The 13,570-nt window shown below is 40.0% G+C and overlaps 5 protein-coding genes across 7 annotated transcripts; 2 read left to right on the top strand and 3 right to left on the bottom strand.

Moving 5' to 3' along the window:
- Positions 1-441: 441 nt before the first annotated feature.
- On the bottom strand, positions 442-1,294 carry LOC123473877. The gene is made up of 3 exons (XM_045175451.1): positions 878-1,294; positions 661-786; positions 442-582 (listed from the first exon to the last, which is right to left on the bottom strand). The coding sequence occupies exons 1-3, from the start codon at positions 1,292-1,294 to the stop codon at positions 478-480; spliced, it is 648 nt and encodes a 215-aa protein (XP_045031386.1). The 3' UTR covers positions 442-477.
- A 412-nt stretch (positions 1,295-1,706) lies between these two features.
- On the bottom strand, positions 1,707-2,943 carry LOC116925442 (speckle-type POZ protein B-like). Its single transcript, XM_032932154.2, has one exon. It carries the CDS (start codon positions 2,941-2,943, stop codon positions 1,879-1,881), a length of 1,065 nt encoding a protein of 354 aa, XP_032788045.2. The 3' UTR covers positions 1,707-1,878.
- Positions 2,944-3,145: 202 nt separating this feature from the next.
- LOC123473870 lies at positions 3,146-4,456 on the bottom strand. The gene is made up of 3 exons (XM_045175447.1): positions 3,863-4,456; positions 3,660-3,794; positions 3,146-3,591 (listed from the first exon to the last, which is right to left on the bottom strand). Exons 1-3 carry the CDS (start codon positions 4,436-4,438, stop codon positions 3,358-3,360), a joined length of 945 nt encoding a protein of 314 aa, XP_045031382.1. The 5' UTR covers positions 4,439-4,456; the 3' UTR covers positions 3,146-3,357.
- LOC116925440 (C-type lectin domain family 10 member A) lies at positions 3,926-7,437 on the top strand. Of its 3 annotated transcripts, none has more exons than XM_045175441.1 (7): positions 3,926-4,059; positions 5,176-5,284; positions 5,345-6,226; positions 6,283-6,408; positions 6,475-6,810; positions 6,865-6,982; positions 7,051-7,437. In XM_045175441.1, the coding sequence occupies exons 3-7, from the start codon at positions 5,789-5,791 to the stop codon at positions 7,293-7,295; spliced, it is 1,263 nt and encodes a 420-aa protein (XP_045031376.1). In that variant the 5' UTR covers positions 3,926-4,059; positions 5,176-5,284; positions 5,345-5,788; the 3' UTR covers positions 7,296-7,437. The 3 variants fall into 3 exon arrangements, with proteins under 3 accessions (XP_045031376.1, XP_045031378.1, XP_045031377.1); XM_045175443.1 differs by lacking the exon at positions 3,926-4,059 and adding an exon at positions 4,573-5,028 and having other exon boundaries at positions 5,851-6,226; XM_045175442.1 differs by lacking the exon at positions 3,926-4,059 and adding an exon at positions 4,573-5,028.
- Positions 7,438-7,873: 436 nt separating this feature from the next.
- LOC123473863 (isoleucine--tRNA ligase, cytoplasmic-like) lies at positions 7,874-13,484 on the top strand. The gene is made up of 21 exons (XM_045175427.1): positions 7,874-8,031; positions 8,344-8,468; positions 8,544-8,851; positions 8,913-9,101; positions 9,168-9,296; positions 9,357-9,505; positions 9,570-9,985; positions 10,043-10,441; positions 10,509-10,647; positions 10,708-10,884; positions 10,947-11,159; positions 11,226-11,419; positions 11,474-11,576; positions 11,643-11,858; positions 11,915-12,073; positions 12,148-12,285; positions 12,341-12,478; positions 12,548-12,681; positions 12,748-12,871; positions 12,929-13,101; positions 13,160-13,484. Exons 2-21 carry the CDS (start codon positions 8,350-8,352, stop codon positions 13,374-13,376), a joined length of 3,834 nt encoding a protein of 1,277 aa, XP_045031362.1. The 5' UTR covers positions 7,874-8,031; positions 8,344-8,349; the 3' UTR covers positions 13,377-13,484.
- Positions 13,485-13,570: the final 86 nt, after the last annotated feature.

Here is a 13,570-nt window from a genome sequence, read left to right as displayed (position 1 = left end):
AAAGTTTCCTAGGTTTTAATCACACACAGTGGACGGGTTGTTTAATCGATGGCTACGATCTAAGCCCATTTTATTCTAGTTTCGTTACAGTCGCAATCGGTCATGAAGAGCGTGACGTTGGAAAAGTTGCATTACCCTGTCACAATTATCCGAATGATTTGCGAGAATGAAAACCTGCTTCATTCTGCGAAATGCAGCAAAAATCAGCTAATAAATTCAAGCCAGTTGACGTTTTTTTTTAAATGATGCCAATGCAATATTACTGTGACGCTATTGTTTGATCGATACGTGCGCAATCACGGCGATCAAATCAGTAGACACGGACTTCTGTACATCATCCATCAACGTTGCAAACTTTTCTTTGCATGCTTATCGAATAACTGTGCCGACTTTACACAGTTTTGAACTAGAAGATTCTTGGAATGGAAATTGGAACAAGGATAACTCTAAAGTCTTTATTCAGCACCTCTCAGATACTTAGAAATTTGGTGTCCCTTGTTCGGTTATGGAACTGTTGAAGAGGATGTCATCAATTGCGATCGCATCTTCAGAATTTCCGCCACAATAACCGTAAAATATCAGCTGTAAAAGTACGTTGAATAATAAATCAAAAGACTCTTTTAGGATTTTGAGAACACTTTCGATAAATCGATGGCTTACCGTCAAGTTTGTTGGTGTCGAGATAGGGAAGGAAGAAGAGGCTGTACGCCACTCGACATTCACCGAAGTGGAATAGCTGGACAATGCCAACAAAGTTGTTTCAACATCGTCAATGACCAGCACGAGCTGTACAATAAAGAAGTATAGGTACACGTTTCGTTAGTGCAATCAATGTCCCATAGTTGAAAATAATTATGGTTTTTATTATTAATCATACGTCTAGTGTGTTGCCACCGGTGTACTTGGATCGAATCCAGAACTTGAACGAGATTGCATCACCGGGAAATGCTGTGAACGTTACGGTACGCAAAATGAGGAGGCCAGGAGCCAGTTGGCTGTCCCTTGTAGCTCGTAAATATTTGCTGCCCATTGATGGAGTAGGTGGAGGATAATTAACCTCCGTCGGAGTAGAAAAATCCTCGACGTTCCAGTAAACACTGGTTGGGGAAGTATCGATCCATGGATCAGGTGAGCCACTTTCAAAGTCGTTGTTTACTGAAGTTCTCGTTAATTTAGTTTTGATATCAAATGAAACACCTAGCTTCCTGGTGTTTTGTCTAGAAACTGGAACATGATTGCTCCAGCAAACGGCAATCGTGGTGACAGCCAAGAACAAACGAAACGAATTGCTCATGTTTGAGTATTAAAAGTGCTCATCAATTTTACAAAGCTAACTATTGCGGTTGTGTCACTTGGAGATACCATGATGCGTTATCAGTCTTTTCGATTAACAAACTGCATTAACTTATCAGGAAGGCGAGACTAGTACTATAGCAGAGCGACTGTTTATTTTCTGGAGATTGTTTAAAGTACGCAAATGCTTTTGTGGGCATTTTATTGCTTTCCGCTCTCTGCCATGAAGTTTAATTATACTCACACTCATATCAGAACGGAGAGGAGCTGGGCAACAGGCCCGTACCTGCTGCCCAGCTCTACTACACCGTTCCTACTGTTCGCTTTTTCGTTGAAGCTCTCTAATTCGCAGCTTTCCCGTGTTACCGTGCTGTTCTATTTGCTTACAATGCGATGATGTAACACCTTTCAAATTCATTTTCTTGTTTATTTTTACTTTTCTTTCTGCTTTTATTCTAACGCGACAAAGACAGCGATACATGACTATTACTTGGTTTCATTCAGTAAAACAAATGCAAATGAGTTTTGCGTGAAGCTTCAACAGCTACCGACAGGTAGCCTACTCAGTCCATGGTCGGAGTTAAGCTATGAGGCTGGGCTCAATACCCTTTGCATTAGGTCACACAACCATGTCAAATTATCTTGTTTGGCTTGTTTCCAGCTATCCGTCCCCATCACTTCAGTTGGAAATCGCCGGAAAAAATCCAGTGCCAACTTTTTTAAATGACTCGCCGGATGTTGATCGGTAAGCAGAAGCAAATCTAAGCAACTTTCTGGAGATATCCGATGAATTAAATGTTTTTCACATTCAGTTTTCAGCTGATCGAGCAGATATTTATCAGCGGCAGCCAACAAATCAGTGGCCATCTTGTCCATCGTTTCAAGTGACAATCGTCCAGTGTAAATGAAACGGAGAACTTCTTGAAAGACGTCAGGTTCGATATCATCTACTTGTACGTGATTAGATAACTTCTCTTTGGTTTCATGGACAAACATGGCAGCAAATACTTTGCTTTTTGATGCCAAGATGCTCTTATGTGCTTGAAAAGGACGACCGTTGACGTCAAGCGTGACGTCATTTAAGGCTTTGCTCTCAAACAGTTGTTCCATTTGAGTTCGTAGCAATTGATCACCTTCACTAAAAGGCAAGTCGGATACTTCTGCAGCTTTGACTCCCGATTTTGTCCCTTTATAAATTAGAAGTCCAATTTTACAGTAAACAATGAGACTTTTATCCATTTGCAAGCAATCGGACTCTCGTATCACATTTTTGTTTAGCAAATAAAAGGCGGAAGAAACTGAAGTGGGGATTGGTAAAACGAAAACTTGTTTGAACAATTCTTGACGAGTTTTGTCAATAATCGCAAATGTCACGTGAACTGGATTGCTAGTGGGACTTTTGCCTGAGGCGCTCGGGCAACGATTCAGGTAAATTCTTATGTTTTGGCCTTCGTCAATCAGATCTAATCTCCACACGTAATCGATGTTGTCTTTAGTTGAAAAGAGAGAAGACGTACATGGATGAATCCATTTTTCGGAGGAGTGCAGAAACGCCAACTGTTGAATGTTCCATTCAAAATCAGTTGTAACTAGTTCACAAGCTGATTGGCACCAATTTTCGGACAACGGTTTAAAACTGAACCGACTCATTTTGGATTTGATTCACCTGTGAAAAGCTGGCGACGCAATCCCTGACTGACGGGGACTGACGAAAGATGGACGACGATACATCCAAGGGCGACTTTCGAATGGACAACGTTCGTTTTCTATGAAGACATTTAAGAATTGACCTTGGTAATTCCCTCTCTCCCAACAGAATTCCTTTGTTAACTTAACTTCCAGGAACGCTATAATGGCGTTAGGTATTTATTTCTTTGAAGCAAGTAGTATTGGACAACAAAACTCATAAAGACAATATTATACGCTACGATCAACGTGCGATATAACTGTATCGCTTATTTACGTACTTAATATAGACCCCGTCGTTGTTGATGCAGTTATACTGCTGGTAGCAATTGTCGTTTCTCCTGTTGTTAAAGTTGTTTTGAGAGCATCAGTATAGGCCTACGTTGTAGGTTCGGTGGTAGTTGTCGGTTCTTCTGTTGTAGGAGTTGTTGTAGGTGCACCAGTGGATGTGGTCATTGGTGATGTAGTGCTCCTAACAGTTGTCGTTTCGCCCGGTGTAAAAGTTGGGGTCCTATCCGTCGTCGTTGTTGTTTCACCTGTAATGGTCAATGAGATATCGTCGATGGCGACAGCATCTTCAACATTTGTACCACAATAAGCGTAAAACACCACCTGCCCACCAATTCGGCACTCGATTAACGGGCGTAATCCAAATAATGTTATTGAATACCTGAACCTACCTGTATTTCAATGTCCCCTCCGATCGTTGTTAAAATTAGTGGAATACTTAGAGTTTGCCAATCTCGATTGTTGATGTCCGCATATTCATGCAAACTGCCAAATAGATCTTCCTTTCCATCTGCGGCCATGTATACCTGAAGAGTTAACAAGTTGAAAGAAACAATTGAATTGCGAAATAGTATGTGTCCTCTACGTTGATCACCTCAAGGTTTGTGTATTGTGACCATTTGGAGCGTATCCAGAACGAGAAGGAAAGGATGACAGATCTCACACCAGGTGTGGCTATAATTACTGGGCTGCGTAAAATGGCTACACCGAATGATAAGGAGGCACCACGATCGACGCGGAGATAACTTGAGCCATTCAAAGGTGTAGGAGCAGCATTGTCCGATTCCCAAGGTGAGTTTGTGTTCTCAATTTTCCATTTTGCACTTCTCCGCGACGCCTCCACCCATGGGGCTATTGTACCATTTTCGAAATCAATATTAAAACCAGGAATGGTCGAAAATGGAGTTTCAGTCGTAAATGTAGATGTAGTAGGTTCTGTAGTTGTATTCGATATTGTGTCGTTCAAATATTCTATATCCATTGTCCATTCCTCTGAATTAACTGGCACAATAGTAGTTGTAATCAACACCCACAACAAGCCTACTAAGAACAGAATAAAGTGCTGGTCCATTCTTTTCCAACTGTTTCCAACAAAATATTTGGAAGGGATAGAGAAACGTTGAAAACCATAGATCGAGTTAACTCGACTAAAACACGGCTTTTCTCGCATGGTACCTCAAGAATTAGATGGATGATAAAAATCCTAAAATGAAGGACTGCAAGATATGGACCTATCAGTGGTTTGCGATAAATGGGTTTTGATAAACCGTAACATTTCTCGTTGACAACAATCTCCCTTTTTTGTTACAATGTCATCTCTGAAATTAACTATATACTTTTGCTTGTGTGCTTGTCAACAATCATACGTTTAGGTAAAAGTTCATTTACCCTGTTAACAAACAAATGTGACCTTGCCTTTTGTGTTCTGAGAATTGTGCGTACGAGGAGGTTAAAGTCTAATGTTCATTTGTAAAGAAGAAAGAAAAATTCGAACGAGAAGAGGAAGGTAATATAGGTGACGCGGCTCATCAGAGAAATTCCGTGTGCGGCATTTGGTTGGGATGGGATCGTAAAATGAAGGGGTACAAAAAAACTTAACGCCACAATAGTGCCGCGATATCTTGTGGACCGAAAATGATTAGGCTTCTATTAAATGACGCGAAAAATGTACATAAACAATGGTGATTTATCAAGCTAAACGATGACATTGTTATTACCCGACAAACAACTAAAGTGTGGATCAGAAAACAACCAGCGAAAGTAAGATTAGGCAACTGATTGAGCGATAAGCTCGCAGTGTATTTAAGATACAAATCTCAGAGTTAATTGTATATAGCCATCACTTTTTATTTTATTCCATTGTTTTTTTCGCCACACTAAAACTGATTATACTTTCTTTGTTTATAGATTACAATAGTCAGCAGCGATCCACTCACTTCAACAGTTGCACAGACACGACGTGTTCTTCCAGTGAAATGCGTCCTGCTATACGATAATCAGTCAGTGATTGTGTCAGGTATCCGTATTTTTTATAGAAAATTTTGATCCAATCCAACCAATAAACAGCAAATTGCAGTCAGTTACTCAGTTTAGCCTATCGCCTGCGTTACAACTGCCGTTAAACGGAAAACTGAAGATTACTTAATTGTATTGAATCTGCTCGATCACCGTTTAATTCTTCGCAAAATCATTCGTAGATAACCTAAAAATCTGATAGCAGTCATGGGTGTATGCTTCCCCTTTGCAATTATCCAACTGTTTAAAAATCCTTTTAATCAATTTCTCGAACCGGATATCCTTGGTATGTAGTCACGCGCTTGTGCCGACATTGATAATCTGTGAAGGGTCTGTCATTGTTATCATCGCTTGATGCAATCTTTCTGAAAAAGTAAATGAGCTTAAAGTGTCACTAGGACTTTCGTCTGTTTACTTTTGACCCGTCCCAAGTCAACAACTCTTGAAGCCATTATTCTTTTGATTGTTGTGAAAAAGCAAAAGTGTCGCGTGAGAATTCGTGATAATGCATCATTCGTTCCTGTTTTCAGCGTTCTTCTTCTTTTTGCCGGTTCTATCTGTTGACAGATCGTTAATTATTCAAGCCAATTGTTTGCATGATTCATGCGATCGGACAGTCGGAAGAACAGTGACGAAATTGAATGAAATTTCAAATCTTGACAATGATTTCGAAAATGCTGTAGTTGATCCGTGGATTGAACAATCAGAGGCAAGTGTTAAATGGAAAATTGAGAACAAAACATCACCTTGGCAAATGGATAACGAAGCACCTACACCGTTGAATGGCGTAAATTATCTTCGTGTCGATCGTGGGACATCTTTATCATTCAGCATAGCTATTCTACGCAGCCCACCTTTTAAAATTCTACCTGGCAATGATAACGCGATCTTCTCCTTCTCTTTTTGGATCCGTTCCAAATGGCCACAATTCACAAACCTTGAGGTAATTGCGATTCGTTACAACTTGGAATAACTCAATTTATCATTTGCCCTATTTAGTTGTATCTGGCAAAAGAGGAAAACGAAAGCCTTCTTCTAAGTTTGCACAATTATTCCGATACCAACAATTTTGCATGGCAATCTCAATTGGTTTCGCTGACAGATGAAACATCGTCCACTTTGACGGTATCAGCACTGTAGTTCTCTTTTTCTAACCGTTTATTTCATCATTGCAAAATTTCGTTCAAACAGTTGGTGTTTTACGCTTATTGCGGATTAGACATGGAAGACGCTGTTGCTATTGACGATCTCCGATTCATCACGCCATCTACCACGTCGAATCCGTCATCATCGTCAACCGAATCCACAGCTGTAACAGACTTTGTAACTACCGAAACTAGCAAGGATACCACTGACGTAACAGATGTGTCCACCACAAGTACCCCGCTCAAAACAACTTCGGGACCGGAAGAGCAAACGACAACCACCACCAGCACGTCAGGTTGCTCAAGTTATTTCGAAAGGGATACTGGAATGACTTGTTGGACGTTGAAGGGAAAATGCTATTGCTTCCTCAGGAATAATACCGTAAGTTAAGCTCTTCAGAATGCTACTCCATTCATTTTAAGTTTGATTCAATAGGCTGGGTTGAGTTGGGTGAATGCGGATGCTTTCTGCAAAAGCGGAAACATGACGCTAGTCAGCCTTGAAACTGAAGAAGAAGACGAACAGATCTACAATCACGTTAAAACTATACCAGGTAAACTAAACTACTGTTTCACGTTTTAGGATTTTTGAAATTTATTTTCGTTTTGCAAACAAATTTAGAAATGTCCAATGCAAAGTACTGGAGTTCAGGGAAATATTCGGTAGATCAAGATCATTTTTGGGAATGGGCATCTACAGAACCCTTTCAGCCCTTCATATACACCAATTGGAGTCCTGGGGAACCTGATGATAATAGTTTTGGACACTGTGTTTATCTTGATTTCAAGAATAATTTTAGTAGTGGTTACTGGGAAGATTTATTATGCACCTACCCAAGAAGATTCATCTGTGAATCAATCAGCTAAAGTTGTTGCTCATCTGTAATTGATCTATAACTAATTTAATTTGTCTCTGAACACTCACTTCATTGCCTTGTGCAAAATTGAGGTATGTGTACTAGAATCCTGCTACTCCTGTTAACCAAAAATACATTGTGTGTCAGACTTAGAGTCCCTGATTTGACCGTAATTAAAGGGAAAGCCAAGTAAATATATCGCTTTGCTGTATAAGGACAATCACATGGCTTTGCCGAAATAAACTTTAGGGTAGTGGTAACACAAATCTGAAGGCTGACAGCTTTTGAAAAATAAAATTATACTTCGACGTGAGATGAGGAAATGCTTATCTCACCTCCTTCATGACCTTTTTGATTTAGGATTACGCATGCACAAAGACATAATAGAAGGCCGAAGATCGTGCACCGTCTTATCGTAGCGCTTGGTAAGATTACAGCGCTCCTAGCGCCTGATTTCTATCCAATTTCTCAAGTTGTACACTTTACTGTCTAATTAATATTTACGAGGTATTAGATAAGTAAACGCTGCGGAATCCAATGTTTAGCGAGGCGTGCGCCGGTGGCTTGGTGCGTGAGCGTGAGTGCACGATTTTTTTTTTTTAATTAAACTAGTTTTTTGGCAACATTGTATAGATTGGCAGACGAATTTTTTAGAAATTCTGATGTAAAGTTAGTAGCGAACGAATAGCCGGAAATCTCGTGGTAGATTGAAGTACACCTTTCGTTGGATTTTTTCTTTTCTATAGGTAATTTTATAAAGACATCGTTTTTATTTCTTTCATTTAGTAGACAGCAATTGACTAGTTTCGAGAATCTATTTAGATATTCTTTTTTTAGCTTCTATTTGTCTTGTTATCGTGTCAAAATCGGAAATTGCCGACTTTGCAACAAATGAAAGCTTTCATCTGTTTTGTATGTATGTCGTAAGCCTTCACCAGTGTAAGCGCACATTTGCGATGATCAAATGTCAGATAAATAATAAATTATTCAATGCATGATAGCTTATTACCATCAAAGCATTTAATAATTCTTTGCTCCCTTCTTCAACCTATTTCTAGTTAGAAATGGTGGAACCAGTTCCTGAATCCATCGACTTTTCCCAAGAAGAAGCCAAAATTTTGGAATATTGGAAGAAAATTGATGCATTTAAAACAAGTTTGAAATTGTCAAAAGGAAAACCAAGGTAATAAACAATGATAACATTTGACATTATTTTACCATCTCTTTAATGAATTGTTTGCTATTATAAACATTAAAGATATACCTTTTACGATGGTCCTCCATTTGCTACTGGTCTTCCTCATTATGGACACATTTTGGCCGGAACAATTAAAGATATTGTAACACGGTACGCCCACCAGAATGGCTTTCATGTTGAGAGGCGCTTTGGGTGGGACACACATGGCCTTCCTGTTGAATATGAAATTGACAAATCTCTTGGGATCAAAGGCCCAGAAGATGTTATGAAGATGGGAATAGCAAACTACAATGCAGAGTGCAGAAAAATTGTCATGCGCTACGCAGAAGATTGGGAAACGATTGTAAACAGAATGGGACGATGGATTGGTATTATATGCTTTTTCAGTTATCTCTACTTTGAGTGATCTAACAATATTTTTCTGGTTAGATTTCGAAAACGATTACAAAACTCTATACCCATGGTTCATGGAATCAATCTGGTGGGTTTTCAAGCAACTATTTGAAAAAGGACTGGTCTACCGTGGTTTCAAGGTGATGCCTTTTTCAACTGCTTGTAGTACTCCACTATCCAATTTTGAATCAGGTCAAAATTACAAGGAAGTAGTAGATCCAGCAGGTAATCTCAACATTGTTTTGTTTTTGTCTGTTTCACTCAGATATTTTACGTGTTCTCGAAATTCAGTGATTGTTAGTTTCCCGCTGGATGACGAGCCCGGAGTGTCAATTCTTGCATGGACTACCACTCCATGGACACTGCCCAGTAATTTAGCACTCTGTGTTAATGCCGCAATGGACTACGTTAGAGTCAAAGGTTTGTTGCTTTTCGTTTTAAGTAAGATTTAAAAACTTATACGTCTAACATTCACAACAGAAAAGGCAACAGAAAAAGTTTATATCATGATGGAAGCTCGTCTCAGTGCATTGTTCAAATCCGAGGAGGAATACGAAATTCTTGATCGTTTCAAAGGAGAAACTCTTAAAGGGAAAACTTACCTGCCGCTATTCCCTTACTATGCCAACGTAATCACCAGTCACAATTTTATCTAATGATATTGGAATCCGAATCGGTTTTATCTTGCAATAGTTGAAGACTTCCGGCTCGGGTGCATTTAGAGTGTTAACAGACTCGTACGTAACTGAGGAATCGGGTACTGGCATCGTTCATCAAGCTCCCTATTTTGGTGAGGACGATTATCGCGTCTGTTTGGCAGCCGGTATCATTTCACGAGACCAGGACATGATTTGCCCTGTGGATGACGGAGGACGCTTCATTTTACCTGTGTCCGATTTCGCTGGTCAACACGTAAAAGACGCCGATAAAAACATTATTAAAATGTTGAAAGATTGCGGTCGGCTAGTGAACGCTGGCACTATCAAACATAGTTATCCATTCTGCTGGCGATCCGAGACCCCACTCATTTATCGCGCCGTTCCTTCTTGGTTTATCCGCGTGGAGCAAATGTCCCAACAGCTATTGGACAATAACCAGAAAACCTATTGGTTAGCTTAAAATCAAAAGTTTTTGTTAACTTAAACTGATTACAAGTTTTGATATAGGGTGCCAGATTTTGTTAAAGAAAAACGTTTCGGTAATTGGTTGCGGGACGCAAGGGATTGGGCCGTCAGTCGCAACCGTTACTGGGGTACACCTATTCCCATATGGACGTCAGAAGATGGTGAAGAAGTGGTGTGTGTTGGATCCATTGCCGAACTGAAAGAGCTCACTGGTATTGAACTGACTGATCTCCATCGTGAAAACGTTGATGGACTCACCATTCCGTCCAAGATTGCTGGCCGACCGCCATTGCGGCGTGTTTCCGAGGTTTTTGACTGTTGGTTCGAATCGGGATCTATGCCTTACGCTCAGGTCCACTACCCGTTTGAAAACAGGAAGGAATTTGAAGATTGTTTCCCAGCTGATTTCATTGCGGAAGGCATCGATCAAACCCGCGGATGGTACAATTGTTTGGTAGAACTTGGTGAACACAATGTAAAAATGAAAAATTTTTTTTCCGATTTTCAGGTTTTACACTTTGCTGGTTTTGTCAACGGCCCTGTTTAACAAGCCACCATTCAAAAATCTGATTGTAAACGGTTTGGTGTTAGCCTCTGACGGCCAGAAAATGTCAAAGAAGAAGAAAAACTATCCTGATCCAATGCTGGTATGTTGGATACAATTTCTAAAAAAATGGAGTTGCGTAACGAAGCATTTTTTCTTTCAGGTTGTGAATAAATTTGGAGCTGATGCTCTTCGTCTTTACCTGATCAACTCACCTGTGGTTCGTGCTGAAAACCTACGATTTAAAGAGGAAGGAGTTCGAGATATTATCAAGGATGTTTTTCTTCCTTGGTACAACGCCTATCGTTTCTTCGTCCAAAATCTAGAACGACTCGAACGCGTAAGTCTTTCACGTGTTTCTTAATACGGCGCCGAGAAATCATACTTTTTATTTGGCTACAGGAAGATGGAATCAAGTTCGTTTATGAAGAAGAGTCATCAAATTTATCAACAAATATAATGGATCGTTGGATCATTTCCTATACTCAGTCCTTGCTGTTGTTCGTTCATCAAGAAATGGCTGCTTATCGATTGTACACTGTCGTTCCCCGTCTTGTCCGGTTCGTCGATTATTTGACCAACTGGTACGTGCGGATGAACCGTAAACGTCTAAAGGTACACGCAGATTTCTTATTTTTATTACAATATGTTTGCTACATGAATGTTTGTTTGGCTGAATAGGGAGATGGCGGTAAAGATGATTGCCACCACGCTTTGCAAACACTTTTTAGTGTCCTGTTCTCCATGATTCGTGTTATGGCCCCTTTTACGCCGTTCCTCACCGAATTGATGTACCGCAATTTACGTCATTTGGTAGCTAACCAGAAAGCCGGAACGACGGAATCTGTTCACTTCTTGTCTACCCCTGAATCAAAGTAATATTTCATTTCTTGTTCTTGTTTCCTAAGCTTTGACGATTTTTCTTCTAGGAAACACTTAATTGACACTAAAATCGAAAATGCCGTGAGTCGGATGCAGGTAGTGATTGAATTGGGACGCGTCCTTCGCGATCGTCGAACACTTCCCATTAAAGTAAGTTTGTGTTCCAGTTATTTGTCTCGGTCATTTATCGATTATCAATTTCAATTTGATCGATAGTATCCTTTACCCGAAGTGATTGTTATCCTTCGTGAGCAAGAATCTTTGGATGAATTGAGGACGATGGAAAAATATATTCTAGAAGAATTGAATGTCCGTGCACTCAAGTTGACGACTGATAAAGACAGTTTTGGAGTCAGTCTACGTGCTGAGCCGGATCATCGCATTGGAGCACGTCTTAAAGGCCAGTTTAAGGCTGTCATGGCTGCCATCAAAGTACTCATATTTCTAATATACCCGAGGATGTCTGCTAAATTGTTGTGTGTCATTAGACTTTAACTGATGAGCAACTGCAAAAATTCCTAGCCGATGGACAACTTGATGTACTGGGTAACGTCATGGGTCCAGAGGACTTGCGCCTTTTCTACCAGTTCACTGGAGATCGAGCCGTAGAATTGGCCCAGCAGTACGAGACTCAAGCAGAAAAAGACGTATGAATACTTTTTAGCAATATGTTTTACTTCGTGAAAAATGTTTTTAAAACATGGATTGGGGGACAAAACAGGTGCTGGTCTTGTTGAATGTGGTCCAGGACCAGAGCATGAAGGACGAAGGTTTGGCACGAGAAGCCATTAATTTAGTCCAAAAACTACGCAAAGAGGCTCACGTAACGCCTTCTGATGCCGTCACAGTCTACTATGAGGTAGAGATTAGTACCGATTTAGAAAAATCGAGATTTAATAATTTAAATTTTACAGATTGTTCCTCCCACCGGTTATGTACCCGATGTTGTCAATACTTTTTCGGCTTACATTGAAGCCGCAATCAAAGTTCCATGGAGAGCTGTCGCAACCAACAAATCCAGTGCAAAAGTCCTAATCAATAAATCGCAAAAGGTAAAACAGACTTTTTCTTGTTTCCTGTTAACAACTTGAGATTGTAAAAAATTCCTTTTCAACCTACAGTTACAAGGTGCCGATTTAGTGCTAACTATTCAAGAAGGATTCACCGCTGACTGGGCAAAAACCGGTGCGCCACCGGCCAAAAAGGCTCATCTTTCCAATCCGGCGCCCATCGGCAGAGGCAAACCATCCGTGCCGTAATGACGCTCTATTTCCAATTAATTTTTGTTGGCAAAAGCTCATGGTTTAGTATCTATTTGCAGTTTTGTCAACCTATGCCTAGATGGCCTGAAACCTGGTTACAATATCGTTGGAAATTACGGAACGGTCCTGTTGTGCAATCCTGCTGGAGCATCCATGATCTCTTTTGAGAGACTGATGAATGAGGTATTTTTTTAAAACAAATTTATAATGAATAATTTGCTGAGCTTTTATTGTTGTCAGGTTGCTAGAGTTTTTGGTCTTCATGGTCGATCTTATATGTTAACAAATTCCGGAGTTACTCTTGACTCCACCGCTGATGTTTCCAAACTTGACGGCACCACCTTGACTGTTGTTCCAGTTGTAGCTGCTGACGCAACTGCTCAGACACCATCCATTGATGGATCTACGTGCAGGTAGTCTCAATTCTAAAAGAACCGAATAACGTTATGGCTCAATCCTTTCTTTTGTTAGATTTGTTCATGTCAAGATAGATGGCAAAATGGGAACAGTCCTCTTGGAAAATCCTTCCGGATATAAACTTTTCGACTCCTCAAATGACATGGAGCGAAAAATCAGAGTTATGTTCGGAACTTCAAAGAAGCTGTCGGCGGATGAAAAGAAAATGCTGCCAGTGACATTTTCCGATGGATTAGACGGATTACATGCAAAAACCTTGTATTTAATTTGATTCTACCAAACAATATTGGTGATTTAGCAATAGCTTGACTTTTGTCACAGTTGTTGTGTATTGGGATAAACTGAGACAACATTAAAATACAGTAAATGGTCTCCCGGATTTGCATATGGTTTTCTCATAATTCGGCCCTCAAACTAGAACTGCACAAAATCCTAATTTATGTATTAGTTGACCATTTGTAACGT

The sequence above is a fragment of the Daphnia magna genome, linkage group LG6, assembly GCF_020631705.1.
Source record: "Daphnia magna isolate NIES linkage group LG6, ASM2063170v1.1, whole genome shotgun sequence".
Classification (NCBI taxonomy): domain Eukaryota; kingdom Metazoa; phylum Arthropoda; class Branchiopoda; order Diplostraca; family Daphniidae; genus Daphnia; species Daphnia magna.
Note: the sequence above shows the minus strand (reverse complement) of the source record. Positions and strands in the feature narration are given on the sequence as shown.

Coding starts and splice junctions, on each gene's coding strand:
- LOC116925442 (XM_032932154.2), bottom strand. CDS start 2,943: ATGAGTCGGTTCAGTTTTAAACCGTTGTCCGAAAATTGGTGCCAATCA.
- LOC123473877 (XM_045175451.1), bottom strand. CDS start 1,294: ATGAGCAATTCGTTTCGTTTGTTCTTGGCTGTCACCACGATTGCCGTT. Junction 787..877: donor CCGGTGGCAACACACTAGAC/GTATGATTAATA, acceptor TTTATTGTACAG/CTCGTGCTGGTCATTGACGA. Junction 583..660: donor CGACACCAACAAACTTGACG/GTAAGCCATCGA, acceptor GTACTTTTACAG/CTGATATTTTACGGTTATTG.
- LOC123473870 (XM_045175447.1), bottom strand. CDS start 4,438: ATGCGAGAAAAGCCGTGTTTTAGTCGAGTTAACTCGATCTATGGTTTT. Junction 3,795..3,862: donor CACAATACACAAACCTTGAG/GTGATCAACGTA, acceptor TTAACTCTTCAG/GTATACATGGCCGCAGATGG. Junction 3,592..3,659: donor GAGGGGACATTGAAATACAG/GTAGGTTCAGGT, acceptor ATTGGTGGGCAG/GTGGTGTTTTACGCTTATTG.
- LOC123473863 (XM_045175427.1), top strand. CDS start 8,350: ATGGTGGAACCAGTTCCTGAATCCATCGACTTTTCCCAAGAAGAAGCC. Junction 11,420..11,473: donor TTGTCTACCCCTGAATCAAA/GTAATATTTCAT, acceptor TTTTTCTTCTAG/GAAACACTTAATTGACACTA. Junction 12,074..12,147: donor AGACTCAAGCAGAAAAAGAC/GTATGAATACTT, acceptor GGGACAAAACAG/GTGCTGGTCTTGTTGAATGT.
- LOC116925440 (XM_045175441.1), top strand. CDS start 5,789: ATGCATCATTCGTTCCTGTTTTCAGCGTTCTTCTTCTTTTTGCCGGTT. Junction 6,227..6,282: donor CACAATTCACAAACCTTGAG/GTAATTGCGATT, acceptor TGCCCTATTTAG/TTGTATCTGGCAAAAGAGGA. Junction 6,811..6,864: donor GCTTCCTCAGGAATAATACC/GTAAGTTAAGCT, acceptor TTGATTCAATAG/GCTGGGTTGAGTTGGGTGAA.